At 45.7% G+C, this 16,225-nt stretch overlaps 1 protein-coding gene across 9 annotated transcripts in view; it reads left to right on the top strand.

Annotated features, from left to right (window-relative positions):
* Positions 1 to 4,824: 4,824 nt before the first annotated feature.
* Positions 4,825 to 16,225, top strand: part of UBR3 (ubiquitin protein ligase E3 component n-recognin 3) — a 158,510-nt gene continuing 147,109 nt past the window's right edge. For 5 of the 9 annotated variants that reach the window (XM_076071659.1, XM_076071657.1, XM_076071658.1 and 2 more), the window contains exons 1-5: positions 5,168 to 5,676; positions 6,854 to 7,513; positions 12,170 to 12,315; positions 13,519 to 13,677; positions 15,242 to 15,373. In XM_076071659.1, coding sequence (XP_075927774.1) covers positions 6,978 to 7,513; positions 12,170 to 12,315; positions 13,519 to 13,677; positions 15,242 to 15,373 — 973 coding nt within the window. In that variant the 5' untranslated portion in view covers positions 5,168 to 5,676; positions 6,854 to 6,977. Of the gene's footprint in view, positions 4,928 to 5,167; positions 5,677 to 6,853; positions 7,514 to 12,169; positions 12,316 to 13,518; positions 13,678 to 15,241; positions 15,374 to 16,225 lie in introns of those variants that run through there. The other 4 variants (XM_076071656.1, XM_076071662.1, XM_076071655.1 and 1 more) reach the window with 4 other exon arrangements.

Genomic DNA, 16,225 nt, shown 5'->3' with positions numbered 1-16,225 from the left:
AAACAAAATCTCACGACGTTTCGACTGAAATACAAGCAATCATCATCAGGTGTGAAAACCGAACATAGATGGACTCGTCCATCAGAATAACTGACAAATCGCTCTCCGTGGTGCTAACGTTAAAAAAACCGCCACTGTTTTCAAATTTTCTTGCTGTGGTTTTCACACCTGATGATGATTGCTTGTGTTGCAGTCGAAACGTCGTGAGAATTTTATTGTTTTATATTTTTATTATTTTATTGTTTCCCTTCTACGTGACTTTACCGAAAGAACCAAGAAAAACAACATTAATTGTTATAACAACACTCCTAAAACATCAGAGTGCAGCGCCACATTAAATACGCACTACAATGACAATAGTTTAAAGCGATTTGAAGCATTTTTTTAATTTCAAAAATGGAAATATGGTTTGGGGGGGGCAGAGCTTTGTGACGTCAAATTTTAGGGTGGTCTGACTTTTTGTGCCGCCGTATGACGAGGGGGGGGGTCAAAAATCGTCCAAAATCGCGTGACGTCAATTATGGACGGCCCCTAACTCAATGAGCTATACGATACTCCTGTATCAATCTAGATCTGAAGTTTTCGTGACTGCAGGGATCCATACTCTAATTTTTTTTATAAAAATAAAATAATACAAATTAAATATTTAATTTATATTATTTCAATATAAATTAAAAATTAAATTTAATATCAACTTCCCTCGATCCTGTGCCACAACATATAAAAATAAAATAATATAAATTTAATTTAATATTTAATTGTTATTATTTTAATATAAATCTAATATTAAATTTAATATATTATTTCTATTATTTTTATACCTACGTGACTTTACCGAAAGAACCAACGCGTATGGATACTCCTGTAATTATATGGGAAGGTTTATAAGAATATATGGTACTATGAGGATTTTGAAAAGGCGAGATGGACACGGCGTATCAAAATAATTCACGAAACGTTCTGAATTGTTCCGGTTATATTAAGCACTGCTCCACAGCATTCGGATGTTCTCTGCTGGGTTTAGCGCCCCTATGTGCAACGCACTGGATCACAGGCATGCACCACATTGCAAGGAAATGTATTTTGAACTTTGGCACCGTACGTCGCCAGAGAGATGTGCACACACCCAAGCATGTTGTGGCACAGGATCGAGGGAAAGTTGAAGCACGCGACAAAAATTGCAATGGACACGATACGGGCTTTCTGCCCATGGAGTTTGATTGACTTACGTAGCCAACCGTGCTAATGGGAGGTGCGGGGGAAGGACAACAAGCTAAATACAAAAAAAAACCTGTTATAAATAAATGTGCTCAATCTAAATTTTAAAGTGCGTAGCTCCAGTGGCTTCCGAATATGGGAAAGGAGAGCGTTCCAGACGTGATACAGTGACCGTCTTTCTTCGATGGCGAGCCTAGAAAAAGGCAAGGTGGAGTGCATTGCATTTGTTGGAAGTGGGAAGGTGGTGATTGTGGTTTGGTGGGAGGAGGGGGTACACTGGGGAGACGTGGTAGAAGAAAGCGATAATTTGCCAGTGTTGTTATTTAATTAAAGTGGAACACCGCAGAGAGCGGGATATGGTTATCACAGGCCCATGCTGATGAGGGAATTCATGACCTTGTGTCACCCACTGCGCTACATGGTACACTCCAGATAAAACACTTCACCGCCCCGTGCACTTGCAGCACGTGAAATTCCCCCGAAATAGCACCCGGGCATCGGTGCTGTCAACTCCGCAAAGCCACGGGATCGTCAGATGAACCTCGAGCAGTCGCTATTTTGAAAATCGAGAGTCGCCAAAAAAACGATTCCAGATAGAAAAACCGCAATAATTGACCGGATGTTGCAATTTGAAATACTTTATGAACAAGCAGAGTGTGGTTCAAGTGACATCTTAGATGACTTTGTAACAGTGCAGTTACCACCTAAGAGAGATTGTTATCACGTATTGCTGGTTATAAGGAAGGATCAGAGCTAATGTGCAATAAGATATTGAAACGTATACTCTTAGATTACGAGGATAATAATGTGACTTGTTTTTATATACAAGGGGCTCGACGAGAGCGCTTATATTTTGACAGCGTGTGCAGGTTGTCAGGTGCACGGTGGGGCCAGGGATGAGGCGCGCATTCTCACATTGCGTTATTACGAAAGACGGATTTAAATGTAAATATCGGAGCTCTGTCTGAAAACTTCCACGGCATGCCCACTGCTATGATGTTCATTAATCAATTTCGCTGTTGTGAGCATTAGAATTGCCGTTGTTCGCTTGGTCTCACGCATAATTCAGTGCGAAATGAATCAACTGAAGGCATCAAATGTGTGAAATGCCCACACGCAGAGGGCAAAGAGCTGTACGAAGAAGACTGTACAGAAAGTGAGATTACAGTGTATTTCTCCCTCTAGATTTGAAGCTTTCGTGACTGCAAGGATTCAATACTCTTTGTTTTTTTCGGTAAAGTCACGTAGATGAAAACATTTATTATTTTTTTAATTAAATAAAATTCTAAAATAAAATACATGAAAACATTTATTTTAGTTACCAGAAAAAAAAACAAAGAGTATTCCTCCCTCATAGGCATTCGATTATTTAGTTCTCTCTCTACAGACACGGGGAGGTAAAGTTTTTAGATGTCCCCCCACCCCAACTTAACCCATCAGTGACCGTTGCCAATTCGATTAAGCAATGCAGGATGGGACTATCCGCGGGTAATCATGGGTCATAGAAATCGGATCACAGATGGGAGGGGTGGGGAGGGGGGTCCCACTCACTGTAAGTAGAAAACACATGGCTAAATATTCGTCGCAGAAGCCTCTTGAATTAGTTTTCGTCTTGATACTCAATGGAATTTCCCAGTGTAATTAAACGCATATCTCATTATATTTATTGGCACTGCTCTATCGTAATCTAGACGTAATCTACATGACCTTACAAGGCCGGTTGCTGGCAGTGCATTATTGGCTTAGTAATTCCGCGATAATATAATGAATGAGTGAGCCCTATGATCATAATATTTATACTGGAGGAATCCGATGAGATATTAAGCTCTTTTTTTTCCACAGACGTCCAGTAGGGGCGGGTCAGAAGGTTAAAACAACAACAACAAGCACTACAAAAACACGACAGATTGCTTTGCTGAGACGCTCTCAAGCCTCCAAGCGAATATCGCCAATGCTCCAGGCAATGTCAGCGTCCGAGTTCCAGCGCAGTGATGAATAACACGAGTCGATCACACCGCAGCAGTCAGCGTGGTTTTATGATGTCGCAGTGTCCTCTAGTGGTCATTTACGTACCATCACTTTTGCTCCCGCGCTGTTTGTTGTTAAAGCCGACGTCTCGAACGAATTGGTCACTCATTTTCAGGGTGGTGGTGGGGTGCCGATAAGACACTATTAAAGGGCCCGCCACACATTATTTGAAACCATTTGGAGTTTGACAGCAGGACGATGATGATGGGGGGGGGGGGGGGGTAGTTTCACGGTTTGTGTATCGTGGAGGGCCGCGCTAAAGGCCACCGGAGGCCGCCAGTGACCCCACCGTGGGCCTTGCAATGAAGAACACTGCTGTAGAAAGAGGCATTTGTTACAGAATAACAATATTGCATTGTTCGCATCCTCAAATCACGACAGACGTCCATTTGATCGGTCTTCACGCCACAAGTCTTTGCGAGTGCTTTTTCTGGGCCCCATTGGTTGAATAATTCACAGTTTCGACGTGCAGAGATTTTACGAACGTCCCCCTGTAAGGGATTGTTGGGAAGTTCTCGCGCCCGCGGTTGGCTACGTACGGTGCGAAAGAAGTTCAACATACTTTAAGATTTAGCCGGTGGCAAGCAGTATCTTTTTAAATGTTTCTGCTCAAAAATGTCTGGTTCCCCCTTTCACATTTTTGTGGGTTTCCGTGCTCTCTGTTTATTGGGGTTTTCCCCAGGGGGTCTAATTAATTTTAACCCTTTGGAGTTCACATGCATGGATGTGCACTTTACACCGTGACGCCTGGCGAGAATTACATATTATGAATGTATCTATTGAGTAACGTACACACCTTCAATCATCAAAAAATTGTATGACTCAAAATATACGAATTTGTCTGAAAATTAAGATGATAAAATGTTTATGATACATTGCATTGTAATTGTTTATTAAAAGATCGGTTTCTAAGCCATGCTCCTAAAAATCAGGAAACCATGGCCATAAATGTAAGCTACCTATCTAGCTTATCAAACTCATACCTGTCAACCCCTGATTAGTGCCCTTACCTTATTACAGACCAATTCAGACCTTATTGGTCACCCCGCGCCCTTATAAATCTCAACGTTCATCCTACAAAGTCACATCACAAGGGAGAAACACAAATAGACAAATATTTGCCCGTATTGAAACGGTTGTCGGCCGTATGAACATGACAACTACATTTCTCCGGACAAGAATAGAGGTAAATCGCAATGGGTTGACAAGTATGCACACTCTCATTTTATAATACACTTCTACGTTGCATAAACACGCAGGGAAATATCCTTCGGAAAATTCATCGGGACTCAATCGTCCAAAAAAATACGGATGAAAATAAATGTTATTAAACGATTGCTAAGGTTTACACATGTATAACAAAACAGGTGGATAGTGTATGTTAACAATTACGGGTTAAAATGCACGCTTCTATTACCCGTATTGCACGCTATGCAGGTACTTAGTTTAGACCAGAGCACTGGTCTTGGACCACGTGTACAACAACAAAAACACAGACGTCTGGCACACAGATCGGACAAAAGCAACCAAATTAGTGGTCCTCTCAAAGTCTCGCGATATCGTGACGGCGCGCGCTGCGAAGAGAAACCGGCGCAACGGAAGTCTCGCGAGAAGTGTATCTGTTACTACCCAACCGCCCCTCCCACCCCTCAGTTACTTTACGCCGCCGCGAAGCGATCCGGTAAGAAAACAATCTCTTTTCTTTTTTTAAACTCTACAATCGAATGTCGATAACCCAGACTCGAACACATGTGTGTTTTTGTTGTTGTTGCTGTAAAATACATAAATATAATGAATCTCTGCCGGGAATCGAATCTTCCTGAAGGAGTCGTTGACTAAAAATAGGCGGGCGAATCGGCGTGGACGTTCGAACGTAATCGGAATCGGTTGGGTACAGTGCGCGGCGAGCGTGTTGGTAATTTTACTATCATTTTTTTAATTCTTCTTCTTCCTTTCTTTCTTAGAGTATTTAGGCTTGTGCGGAGCAGAGAGAGAGAAAAAGGTTTAAAGGAAAACGCGCGCGCGCGGGGGGGGAGGGGTGAGCACAGGCGTTGGTGGAGGCGGGAGGCGGAGGGTTGGTGGTAGTGGTGGTAGTGGTGGAAAACAACACGGGCGGAATACGAGAGGGGCTGTGGAGGCGAAATGGTCAGGAGCCGGGACTGACTGGCAAGGGATAGAAGAGACAGAGCAGGAGGAGTAACACGGAGGTGTTGTGTGTGTGTGGGGGAGGAGAAGCAGGCGAGGAGATTCCGAGTAGAGTACGGGATAGGAGAGACAGGGGACTTGCCTGCTGTACCTTGGAGTCGGGGAAAGGGAGCGAGCGAGAGCGAGGAGGAGGAGGAGGAAGTTGACATCGGGAACGCGTTGGTGTAGGGGATAGAGAGATGTTGATGTACAGGTAGACACTGATAGGTGGACAGACACGTACAGGTATATACAAACTCTACCGGGCACTGACATACACACTGGTATACAGGTGGACGTATACACAGTGACCGGTACTGCCATACACACCGATACACAGGTATACATCAACACGGATATTCAGTTTCAAATGCAGTCTATACTGTAATGGAAAGTGATATGTAGGTATCTATACATACTACGCTACGGTACCAGGTACTGAGGAATACACTCAGTGGCATAGATAAAGTACCTACGGTATTAAGGACTGCTAATTCTGACATACAGGTTTACGTATGTAATACATAGAAGATAGACGCACACGCTTTACTACATACTGACGTATTGCCATGGTAAAGTATACACGGATATACATGGGTAATGTACGCTGACAGGTAGTCCTATAGACAGGCATAGACACTGATATACAGATAGACATCACTGTAATAAGAACTGATACAGACAGACCAGGTAGATTAATGGACATGTACACAAACATAGTTGGTAGATATTGATATATACACACACACAGATAGACATAATTAGACAGCTGGTCCTGACATGTAGACACAAGCACACCGTCAGTTGAACACGTACTTAGGTATATTAACATATTTTCAAGATATTCAGGCAGGTTGACACACGTGCACTTGACACACACTTGACATCAGCCACATGCCCTCACCCTCTTGACAGCCATACACATGCCAGACAGTTAGATACACACTTTATAATCACACACCCACACACTGAAGATCACAAACGTACACCTTGAAATACATTCACACATGACAAACAAACCATACATATACATATAGTCTTGACAGCCAGTCACAGACATACTTGCCAATGAGACACACACCATTGGCAGATATATACATACAGGACAGTCGCACACACATACAAAATTGACACCCACATGCACAATCACAGACGCACACGTTCGTGGCACATACTTTTAACAGTTTCAAGCACGTAAACTATACAGTCTCACATACATAGTATTGACATCAAATCATAACAATTGGCAGTGACACACTTGATACAGATAGGCTGAATATCTTCACACACATGCTCCTTTCTCAGTTACACACTGGACATTCTCACGTAATCTTGAGAGCCAATCACAGAGACACACCATTGATAGCCACGCACAATCGCCTTTACAGCAGCACTCACAAGATCTTCCATCCCTGCATCTCAGCCAGGGTGACGCGGGAGAGATCAAGTGGAAGACGAGCAAACAAGGGCCAACCAACCAAGCTACCCATCGACCGACCAACCAGGTCACTCACCACCAGTGCGGCCCCGACACTGCCGGCATCACCATGTCCGACTCCCAGCTGCTGCACCGGCGGGACAAGCGTGCCGCTGCCGCCTTCCTCAAGGCGGAATGCCACCGCGGGGGCGGAATAGCAGGAGATGATGAAAACGACTCAACCGCCACCAGCCCCACCACCACCAGCAGCAGCATCAGCAGCAGCAGCGGCGGCGGCGGCGTTGGCATCAGCGGAGTAGGCCGGCGCCGTCTGGGCGAGTTGCTGGACGCGGTCCTCCCGCCTTCGGGCGACATCTCGGACCGCGAGTCCGTCGAGTGGCTGCGGGCGCTGCTCGCCGGCGGCGAGGCGTTCGAGGAGTTTGGGCGGACGGTGCGGGGCTACGACGACGCGGCGCTCTGCGGCCTCGTGTGGACGGCGAACTTCGTGGCGTTCCGCTGCCGCACGTGCGGCATCTCGCCCTGCATGTCGCTGTGCGCCGAGTGCTTCAACGCGGGCGAGCACACGGGCCACGACTTCAACATGTTCCGCAGCCAGGCGGGCGGCGCGTGTGACTGTGGGGACAGCAGCGTGATGAGGGAGAGCGGGTGAGAGAGGCAGAGCGCCGGTCCGAAGGGGTCAAGTGTGGAACGGGTGATTGTGCTCGCCGTCGGTGGCTTAGCGTGGTTGGCAAGGAACTTGGTTGACGTCAACCTGTAACTTCCCACTGCCGGGGAAAAGGTCAACCCCTGTTGTCTTCCATTATTTTCTTTCGTTAGTTTCCCCTGTCCAGCAGTGGTCACGAAACTCAATGATTCAATCTTACCATCCTTTCTGCTTTCGTCCTCTCCTTCATTTGCCTTTTCTCATCCATCTTATAGTGGGGCTTTGTGCCAGGAATTAAATGGAACCTCTTGTCCCAATGGCCTCCTTTGTAGCCCAGAACCTGGGCCCCTCTGACCTGTGGGTGCTGGTAATATTATTCCACACCACTCGTTGCCGTGCTTGCTGGCGCAGACCAGGCGGCAGCTCCATTCAAAGTGCACTTGGGGACAGGGCATGCCAAGTGCCTGAGGGAGGCAAACACCTGGTGAGAGTTCCAGTTGAATTGGGGAACACCAGTACAGTACCAACCCAATGCATATAGGCTGCCCTGCCTGTGTCTCCAACCTGCATTTATAACGGTTGGATTGTGTGAGCGGCTTATTTTTACGTTTGTATCGTCCCGAGTCTCATGACCCGTTTTCAGGATGGTCCTGCCAAGTTTTTTGCAGCAGGGGGCGATAATTACTCTGTGTGCAGTCAAACCCCGTTTAGATGAACCCTGGCGAGCTGGACCTTGCATTTAACCCGACCAGGCCCACTAAATAATACAATAATATGCACAGTCTCTGCTGCCCTGTAGCATATACAACACTTAACTTGAGCGGTGGGGGATTTAGTATGTAGAGGAGGGTGATGTGGGATGGGTGGGAGGTCGATGGGGGATTGAGGGGGATGGCTGGTGGCCAGTGGGGCGATCAATGGCCCAACCGACTATCAGCGATAACTATTGTACAGCTTTGTATAATGTGTGGAATGCAATTAACTTTCGTGGTGGGAGAGGGGTGAGAGATGTGGGTGATCCATGGACTGAACCTACTGACATACAAGAATGTAATACAATACACAACATAGTAAATGTACACACGGATACATTTGACACATTTTGATATACACAGAGATTGTTGTACATCTAGCTGGACCAATGCTTCCCCATGGCTAGCTGATGTTTTACTCGATGAAAAAAATGAGTAAATTTGGACCATGCTGCCAGTACACAATGACCTACTCGTGTGAATGACAATACGGGATCTTTAACGTTCACTGTGAAGCAGACGGCATGTACACACCGGCAGTATTAATGGGGGCGGCCGCTGGAATTGAACCGTGAACCTCTGCAACAACAATCAGCGAACACGCTGCAGCTAGGCAATGACATCGCTATTATGCGTTAGCATCGTCGAGCCAAAATCCTATCATTGGGCTACTCTTACTGGTGAGGCTGTGTGAGCTGGATCATTTTGATCTGCATCCAGATTCATCAAACGCCTGAGCATAATCTGCAGCTGGATTACAACTCAAGTAAAATTATCCCTGTACTCAAATTAATGTTGGGTTTCTGCTAAACTCCTTCGGCAATACAGGGACAGTGATGGAAAATTACACTTTGCCATGTTAATAATAGTGTTGCCCATTGTTTATCCGGAAAGTCCTTACTGAGTCTCGAGAGATTTTGAAGGTTTCTTGCATTTGGATGTTTGGCCAGTCCTATTCAGTGTTTTGCATGTGAGAGGAAACTGGAGTATGTGGATAACACTTATGTACTCTATTTGCTTACATATGGATTAAATGCTACATTTTCTCAATTTTCACCTCCTGGCCACCCCGCAGCCCATCGGAGTTTGGAGTTTCACAAATATAAACACACAAAGATCCCCCATATAGCCTTAACAGACTGTAGGGGCAAGTGCTGTCAACCCTCCGACTAGGATTTTAACATTCAGCCTTCCAGTTGTGAGACGTGTTTTTTTGCACACAGTGTAACTACTACAGCTTTGTGGTCCAGATAAAGAGGTGAATGATGTCCGAACCAGTTCTGGGCAAACACTTCACCAGTCAAACAACCCCCACGACCAACACGGCATGGGGTGGCGTTTTTATCCAGCAGTGGCTTAACAAAGCACTGTTAATTATTGTTCGTGTTATTATTGTAGAGAGGGGTATAAATGCTCCTGCACAGGCAAGAGAAGAGATGGGTTGACTAGTTATGTAGTTTGGTTCTCAGAATCTGAAGGATACTTTGCAGTTTAGATTGAAATCCTTGAAGGGGCAATGGGATCAAGAGATAAAGCATTTTAATAGAAATGTACGTCTAAGTTTGGATCACAATTGCTCATTGTAGGTTCCAGTCTTTCGCCTTCAGTAAGCCATGAGGTAGATGATATTGAAGGATGTGGGAGCCATGTGAATGTTGATCAACTCCCCACCATACAAAAGAGAAGGACGTCTTGGGGTCCATAATCCCACCCACTTTAGTTCATTTTGCTTAGATTGGAATTCTGGAATTGGGTGTTTTAACATAATAAATATATATTTGGGTATGTAATGCTGCATAGGGTTTTCAATTAATATACTGGATATATGAAAGTTGGTTTATTATTAAATTATGCGCCTGATGCACCAATGCAACACTTTAGGCTAATGGAGCAAAATAAACGGTGCTAACAAGAACTATACAAATCGGACAGTAAATGCGAGAAAAATAAGAATTCTGGACCGGAATTGTGACAATCAGATCGCAGAGTGGGGTGTTGGGAGGGGGGAATAGTGTATTCGTTAGACTTGCAAATTTATCGTTTTAACGAGCCACCACTTCTGCACTTCCATGGATTGTCATGATGAATTGTTCATTCGTTTTTCCCTGTCGTGGTGATGCATGTGGAAACTGTAGTGTTACAAATCTGTAAAATATGCCAGGTATATATACAGACAGTATTAAAAGGTAAAGGCGCAGTCCTGTAATTTCCTGCTCACCCCAGTGTTGGTGGAAGGGCCTCTAGAGGGTATTTGACCTCCTCATCCACTCTATATACATCTGTGAAATTACTGGACATATGTGAAATTACTGGACATCTGTGAAACTACTGGAAATCTGTGAAAAATGGCTTGATAGCTCATCAGATTCCTCCAGTATAAATACATATTCTGATTCTGTATATGAATTGAAAACAATTGGTTCTTAAGTAAAAATCAATGATAACCAATTAATCATTACATCCCAAATATCTAACTGACATTGGCTAGTTGTGTTTGGATATGGAGTCTCAATTCGTCTGTGCAGTCCAGTTATATTGACCAAAGTTGGCAATGATATCTGGGTTATGAGCTTCTCATGATCATGGAATCTGGCTTTTAAACCTATAATAGTCAATTGGATCAGACTACATTCATTATGCCCGTTACCAAATCAGCACAATCTCATCAGATGTCAGAAGTCAATCAGAATTGAGCAGTGATGGTGCTTAGATTGCTTAAAAGCTGCAGGTCTCTGTGGTGGCTATGTGATGAGCAGGAGAGGGCAGTGCAGCAACATTATTGTTGCACAGTGCTTCTATGCTCTCTTGTCTATGCTTCCCTCCACTAGCTCGTGATGACCATCACGTTTAATTATGGTCAAATAACCTGCACGACTTGTATGGCATGGGGAGGCAGGCCTTCTTCCCACAGTGACTTGACATGAAGGGCTATCTTACGGATGCATGTATTGCAAGCCTAAGAATATATTTTAACCCTTTAATCATTTAATATATTATGCTGAATTTCTTTCGCACCATACATCGCCAATCTGTAACAGCCTATAACAGGTAGTGGTGTCTCGATTGTGAATGCTTTATTAGGCAATGGGGTCTGCATATTGTAACCACATTTGGACATGTGACCTGAGTTAGGAGCTTGCCATAATCATCGTTACAGGTCCTATAGTATTCAACGTGGTCAGGATTCAACTGCCACAATGTGCAATGGATTTCAGGGCTCGCAGCCTGCAGTAAGCAATGGGGTGGAAAGTGGTTGATTGTGTGCATCATTGGTTGTATTCGCTGCTTGGGCCTGGGTTCAGAGTCACTAATACTCAGTGGGACAGGCTACATTAACTAAATTGATATGCATTGGGGTCAGGGCTTAAAGCAGCTCAGGGCTCTTGCATGGGGCAGCGATTTGGCCCAGCGGTAGTCTATTTGCCACTTGTTAAAGCGTTTCCTTGGTTGAATTCCACACGCCGCCATCATTACTGAAGATACCGTAATATACGCGCCGTCTGGTTCAAGGTGGACGGTAAAGGTCCCGTGACATCATTCTAAAAAAGCAGACCATTGTGTGCTGGCGTCCTGGGTAAAATGTACCTAATTTGAAAGTAACTGAGAATTTCTCAATTGGGATTACATATAGCAACATCGACTTCCCTACTGTTGAACAGCTGCAGACTGTCTCTGTGAAACACCGCGCATGCGTGATTGCCTTGCACTGTGAGAATGATGCGAGTACCAAATGTACTAGATTATTGTGCCGTGCGTCATGTCAGCATTGCATTGACATTGGGGTCTGGATGTATAAACCACAGGGTGGCAATGGGGCCTGGGTTAGGAGCTTGCGATAATCGTCGGGCTCTGGGTCCGGTGAGGCCTACTGTGTGCATCGTGTCTGTGTCGCTCTTGCCATCGCAGGTTCTGCCAGCGGCACGGGCGTGCGTCCCTGCGCAGCGTTCCACGCGCGCCCCTCGACCTTCTCACGCTGCCCGAGCTCGTTCTGCCGCGCGTCGTCCTGCGGCTCGTGCAGCACCTGCGGGAGAAGTTTGCGCCACCCCCGCCCGGTGAGCGCTAGCGTCCCAGCGCTGGCACCACCTAAAAACCACCGAGGTCCCCGACTCTTTAGCGACCAATATCCATAATAAGGTTTTTTTTTGTGTCAGATCGCGTAAATATAAATGTGTCGTTAAACCCACCACCACCCGACGCACGCATTTATATTTACGCGATGGAACTCAAGAAGCTTTTATTATGGATCCCTGACTAATCTTAATCCTTGACTCCAAACCTGAGCCCTAACTGGGACCGAAAACCTGCCTCTAATGTTTATTTTCCCCTGTGCATCCACGCCGTGCTGGGTTGTGCCGAGCCGGGCGCAGGTCAGAAGGCATGTTGATGACGTGGTGATGCTGTGACCTCGCAGTGTGCAAACGATGACTCGTAACCCTATCCCAAACACCTCAATGAATGCAATCCTGAGCAATGAAACTAGCACTAAATCTTGACTAATGCTGACTCCGACTGGAGGCCTGTCTCTGACCGTTATACTGTCTCGATAACTCTGAATCTGGTCTGCAAACTGAGCATGCGCACGTGAACAAATGTGGTTTGAGCGTTGATGCAATAGGTTCAGTCACTACTACGATTGCAGTGACGTGCATTTGATTTCCAGCCGTTTAACAGCATCAGTGGAATGTGGCATCTGAACTTGTCCTCAAGACACAGATTGGCCTCAATTGATGTATAAACAGCTGCAGCAGGTAGACAACGTCTGCTAAATCAAGTGTTGGCCATTTTGTGTGCCTTTCTGTCCAAGATAGGTGTGTGAGTGTGCGATAGGTCGTGGTGACACAGTGGTGAGTTCACTGCGCTAGGAACTCAGCGACCTGAGTTCCCTGCCATGGCTAGCATCAGTGGCATGTGTTATCAGAACCGGTCCTTTGCCTTCCCTTGGTTAACTCAGTGTTAAGCAAGCATAGTCACTTTAAGATGTTTTCTTGTTCATGTGTTTTTTTTGTTTGTTGCGGTTGCACCCGATTGAAGAGCTGAATGGCTCACAGGGCTATACCAAATAAATGAAACTGAAACTGAAAAACCTGGGACGGTCTTTAAAAAACAGCACTTGAGAGACAAAGTCAGCTGGGTGTTGTGCTGGCAGCGTCACCTTGTTGTGTGTACCATGCCGGTCTGAATAGGTGCTCACTTACAGCACTTGCAGTCTGTAAAGTATTATATGGGGGATTTTCGTCTTGCGTGTTTGGGAGCAGGGGAGGTGCCAGCGGGTGACCATGACCCACAGCGTGCTGTGCAGCAGGCGGAACAGCTCATCGGACTGCTGGAGGAGCTCACCAAGATGGGCGGTGCCATGCGCGCCGTGCTCACCCGGGTGCTCACCAGCACACAGAGCTACCGCGAACTCACCGCTTGTGAGTGCGGTTGTACCACCTGGCCCGGATACATCTATGTGCCATTTGCCAGATCTTCTCATTCTTCCTGACTGTATTCCTATACATGGGGTAGGGGGGGGGGGAAGTCTGCCTTCCTTGTTCTCTTTCTCCACTTAATCCTTTCCTGGACAATTTCTACATTCACTCCACAGTCCTTAAAATGCTGGTACACCACATCAAACCACCTGCTTTGTTGTAGGCCTGCCTCTCGGTCTCTACCCAGGCATTTCCATGTTCATCACCTTTATCAGATGTGGTTTTCTTTTTTTCCTCTTGTGATACATCCCAGTTGGTCAGCTTTCTTTCAGCTTGTTTGGGATGGGTACCTTACTTGCCTTTCTTGTCTCTTAATGTATGGTTTAAACCAGTCTTCTGAGCTTTGAGATCCATCTCATCCTCATTTCTGTGGTACACATCATATTCTTCTCCCTGGCCGGATGTATAGTATATACCGGCTATATAGGGGGGGCTGCAACGATGCATCACTTCTTACAGTCACTATACTTGAATGTTATTGTACGCTTAAGAATTTATTCATGATTCCTACACATTATATGTTCAAATTCTATTTAGGCTAAATAGACCAAAAGCGATGTATAAGTTTGGCCCGTTTTCCCTCCAAACTGATATGGTTTGTATACACCAATTCTGTTGCTTAGCCAACGATTATTAGGGCCACCAGTTACCCGAGAGAGAACCCCTGATGAGCCTTGCCACGAAGTTGGGGTGTCGTGTTTCAGAATGCCGGGAATGGTGGGCGATAGAAGAGAGGTGGTGACGTTGTTGAAGGTGGGTGGCGAGGCTCATGCCGGGTGGCTCGTGGGCCCGGTATCCATGAGCGCCGCTTGCCCTCCCCACACAACGCAAACATGGCTGACAGCACTTGATGTGCTTTCAAAGTTGGCCGAGCAAATAGTTACGTCGCTCCCTACCCCCGCAGCACCCAGCTCCGTTGGCAAGGACTACTCGGGCACATTTTTCACAAACTCGAAATAAGGTTGCCACTAAATGAAAAATGTAATTTTCCAATGAACAACGATACTAAATTCTCCGGATTACAAGACACTATTGAAAGGCGATGCTGGGGGGGGTGCATGTTATGAAACTTTAGGTGTGTGTGTTTGTGTGTGCTTGAGACCAGATTTGTATAAATATTGACACCCGGTATAATGTTTGGGGTAGGACTTTCCGGATCGTCTTTTTTTTATTTGTTTGGGGTGATACTCATTTTTATTGGTGGTACTAAGCAATTGGTGGAAATTCTACATTCCTTTGGTAGGGACTAGTTTACCTATAGTAACCATAGAGGAGTGATGGACTTGGTTCACTCAACTGGGATTGGTACTGTGATCTTCTATCTTTGACATTTAAAACTTATCACACCTACGTCTGCCTTGTGGCTCCTACCAGTGAGCCGACGACACTTCATGTGGAGTCTTAAGTGCACCTAGCCTGGCACAATTGCATTAGATGTGGTGATGTCCCCGTCACTTAGCCGTGAATGGGGGCTGTTGACTGGTGTGTGTGTGTGTTGTCTGATCAGGCCCAGAGGCGAGCGGGGAATCGGAGCCGAGCGTAGCCGAACTTGGGTACCGCAAGTACCAGGAGGCCCTCGCGAGCACCACTCCCATTGTCGATGACCTCTTCCGAAGTGAGCTCGGTCCTCCCTACGCCAGTGAGTGCACACACCATCATTACCATGTGTAGATGTAAAGTTAAATGCAAAACTCTTAGTCAATCTACTCATGGATATGGGTTCTCGGTGTACAGTGGGGGTTGTTTGACCATGCTTCACCATGCTGGCCAGTGCGGATTGGTGAAGGCAGGGGGAAGCACAGATATGGAAGCATGAGCTGTGACATGGCCGGGCGGTTGCGCGTTCGTCTTTGATTCGAGTCCAACAACCGCCCCGGTTAATACTGCGGGTGTATTAATGATAAATATGCACTGTCTGCTTTACAGCGGCTGTTAAAGATCCCGTGACGTAATTTGAAAAAGGAGTAGGCCAGGTGTTTTGTCATCACAATTCAAAGTTAAAAGATTTGATCAGATACTCCCAAATTACTTGTTGGGGAAAAAAACACTTTCCAACATAGCCCCCTACTGGGAGACGAATAACCATTTGCAGGCACTTTGTGCCGCAGAGGGGACAGCTGCCACTTGGATAGAATACCGCAGGGCATTGTAATGGTTGATATGAGATGTGATTATAAGATGCTTTGAGTTGCTGATGTATTTAAGAACTAAGTAAATACAAATCCTTCATGATACAGACTGCAAAGAACTGTAATGCAGCGCAACAGAGTTGTTGGATCCTGCAAGGAATTGGCCAAACATCCCAATGTAAGACTCGTGACTAAGAATCTATGGACTCGGACTTTTCTGGATTAACTAAGGGTGTTGCTATATTCCAAATGTATCATGATAAGTACCACTTTGTGGGAGATCAACGGTTGTTGTGCTATGGGGGAACTGGGTCCTGCCATTGGGATGTGGAAACTTTACTCCTGGACTCTGGGTCGGAGCT

This window comes from Petromyzon marinus, chromosome 34 (assembly GCF_048934315.1).
Source record: "Petromyzon marinus isolate PM22_M1 ecotype Great Lakes invasive population chromosome 34, UKy_Petmar_22M1.pri1.0, whole genome shotgun sequence".
In the NCBI taxonomy this organism is placed as follows: domain Eukaryota; kingdom Metazoa; phylum Chordata; class Hyperoartia; order Petromyzontiformes; family Petromyzontidae; genus Petromyzon; species Petromyzon marinus.
Note: the sequence above shows the minus strand (reverse complement) of the source record. Positions and strands in the feature narration are given on the sequence as shown.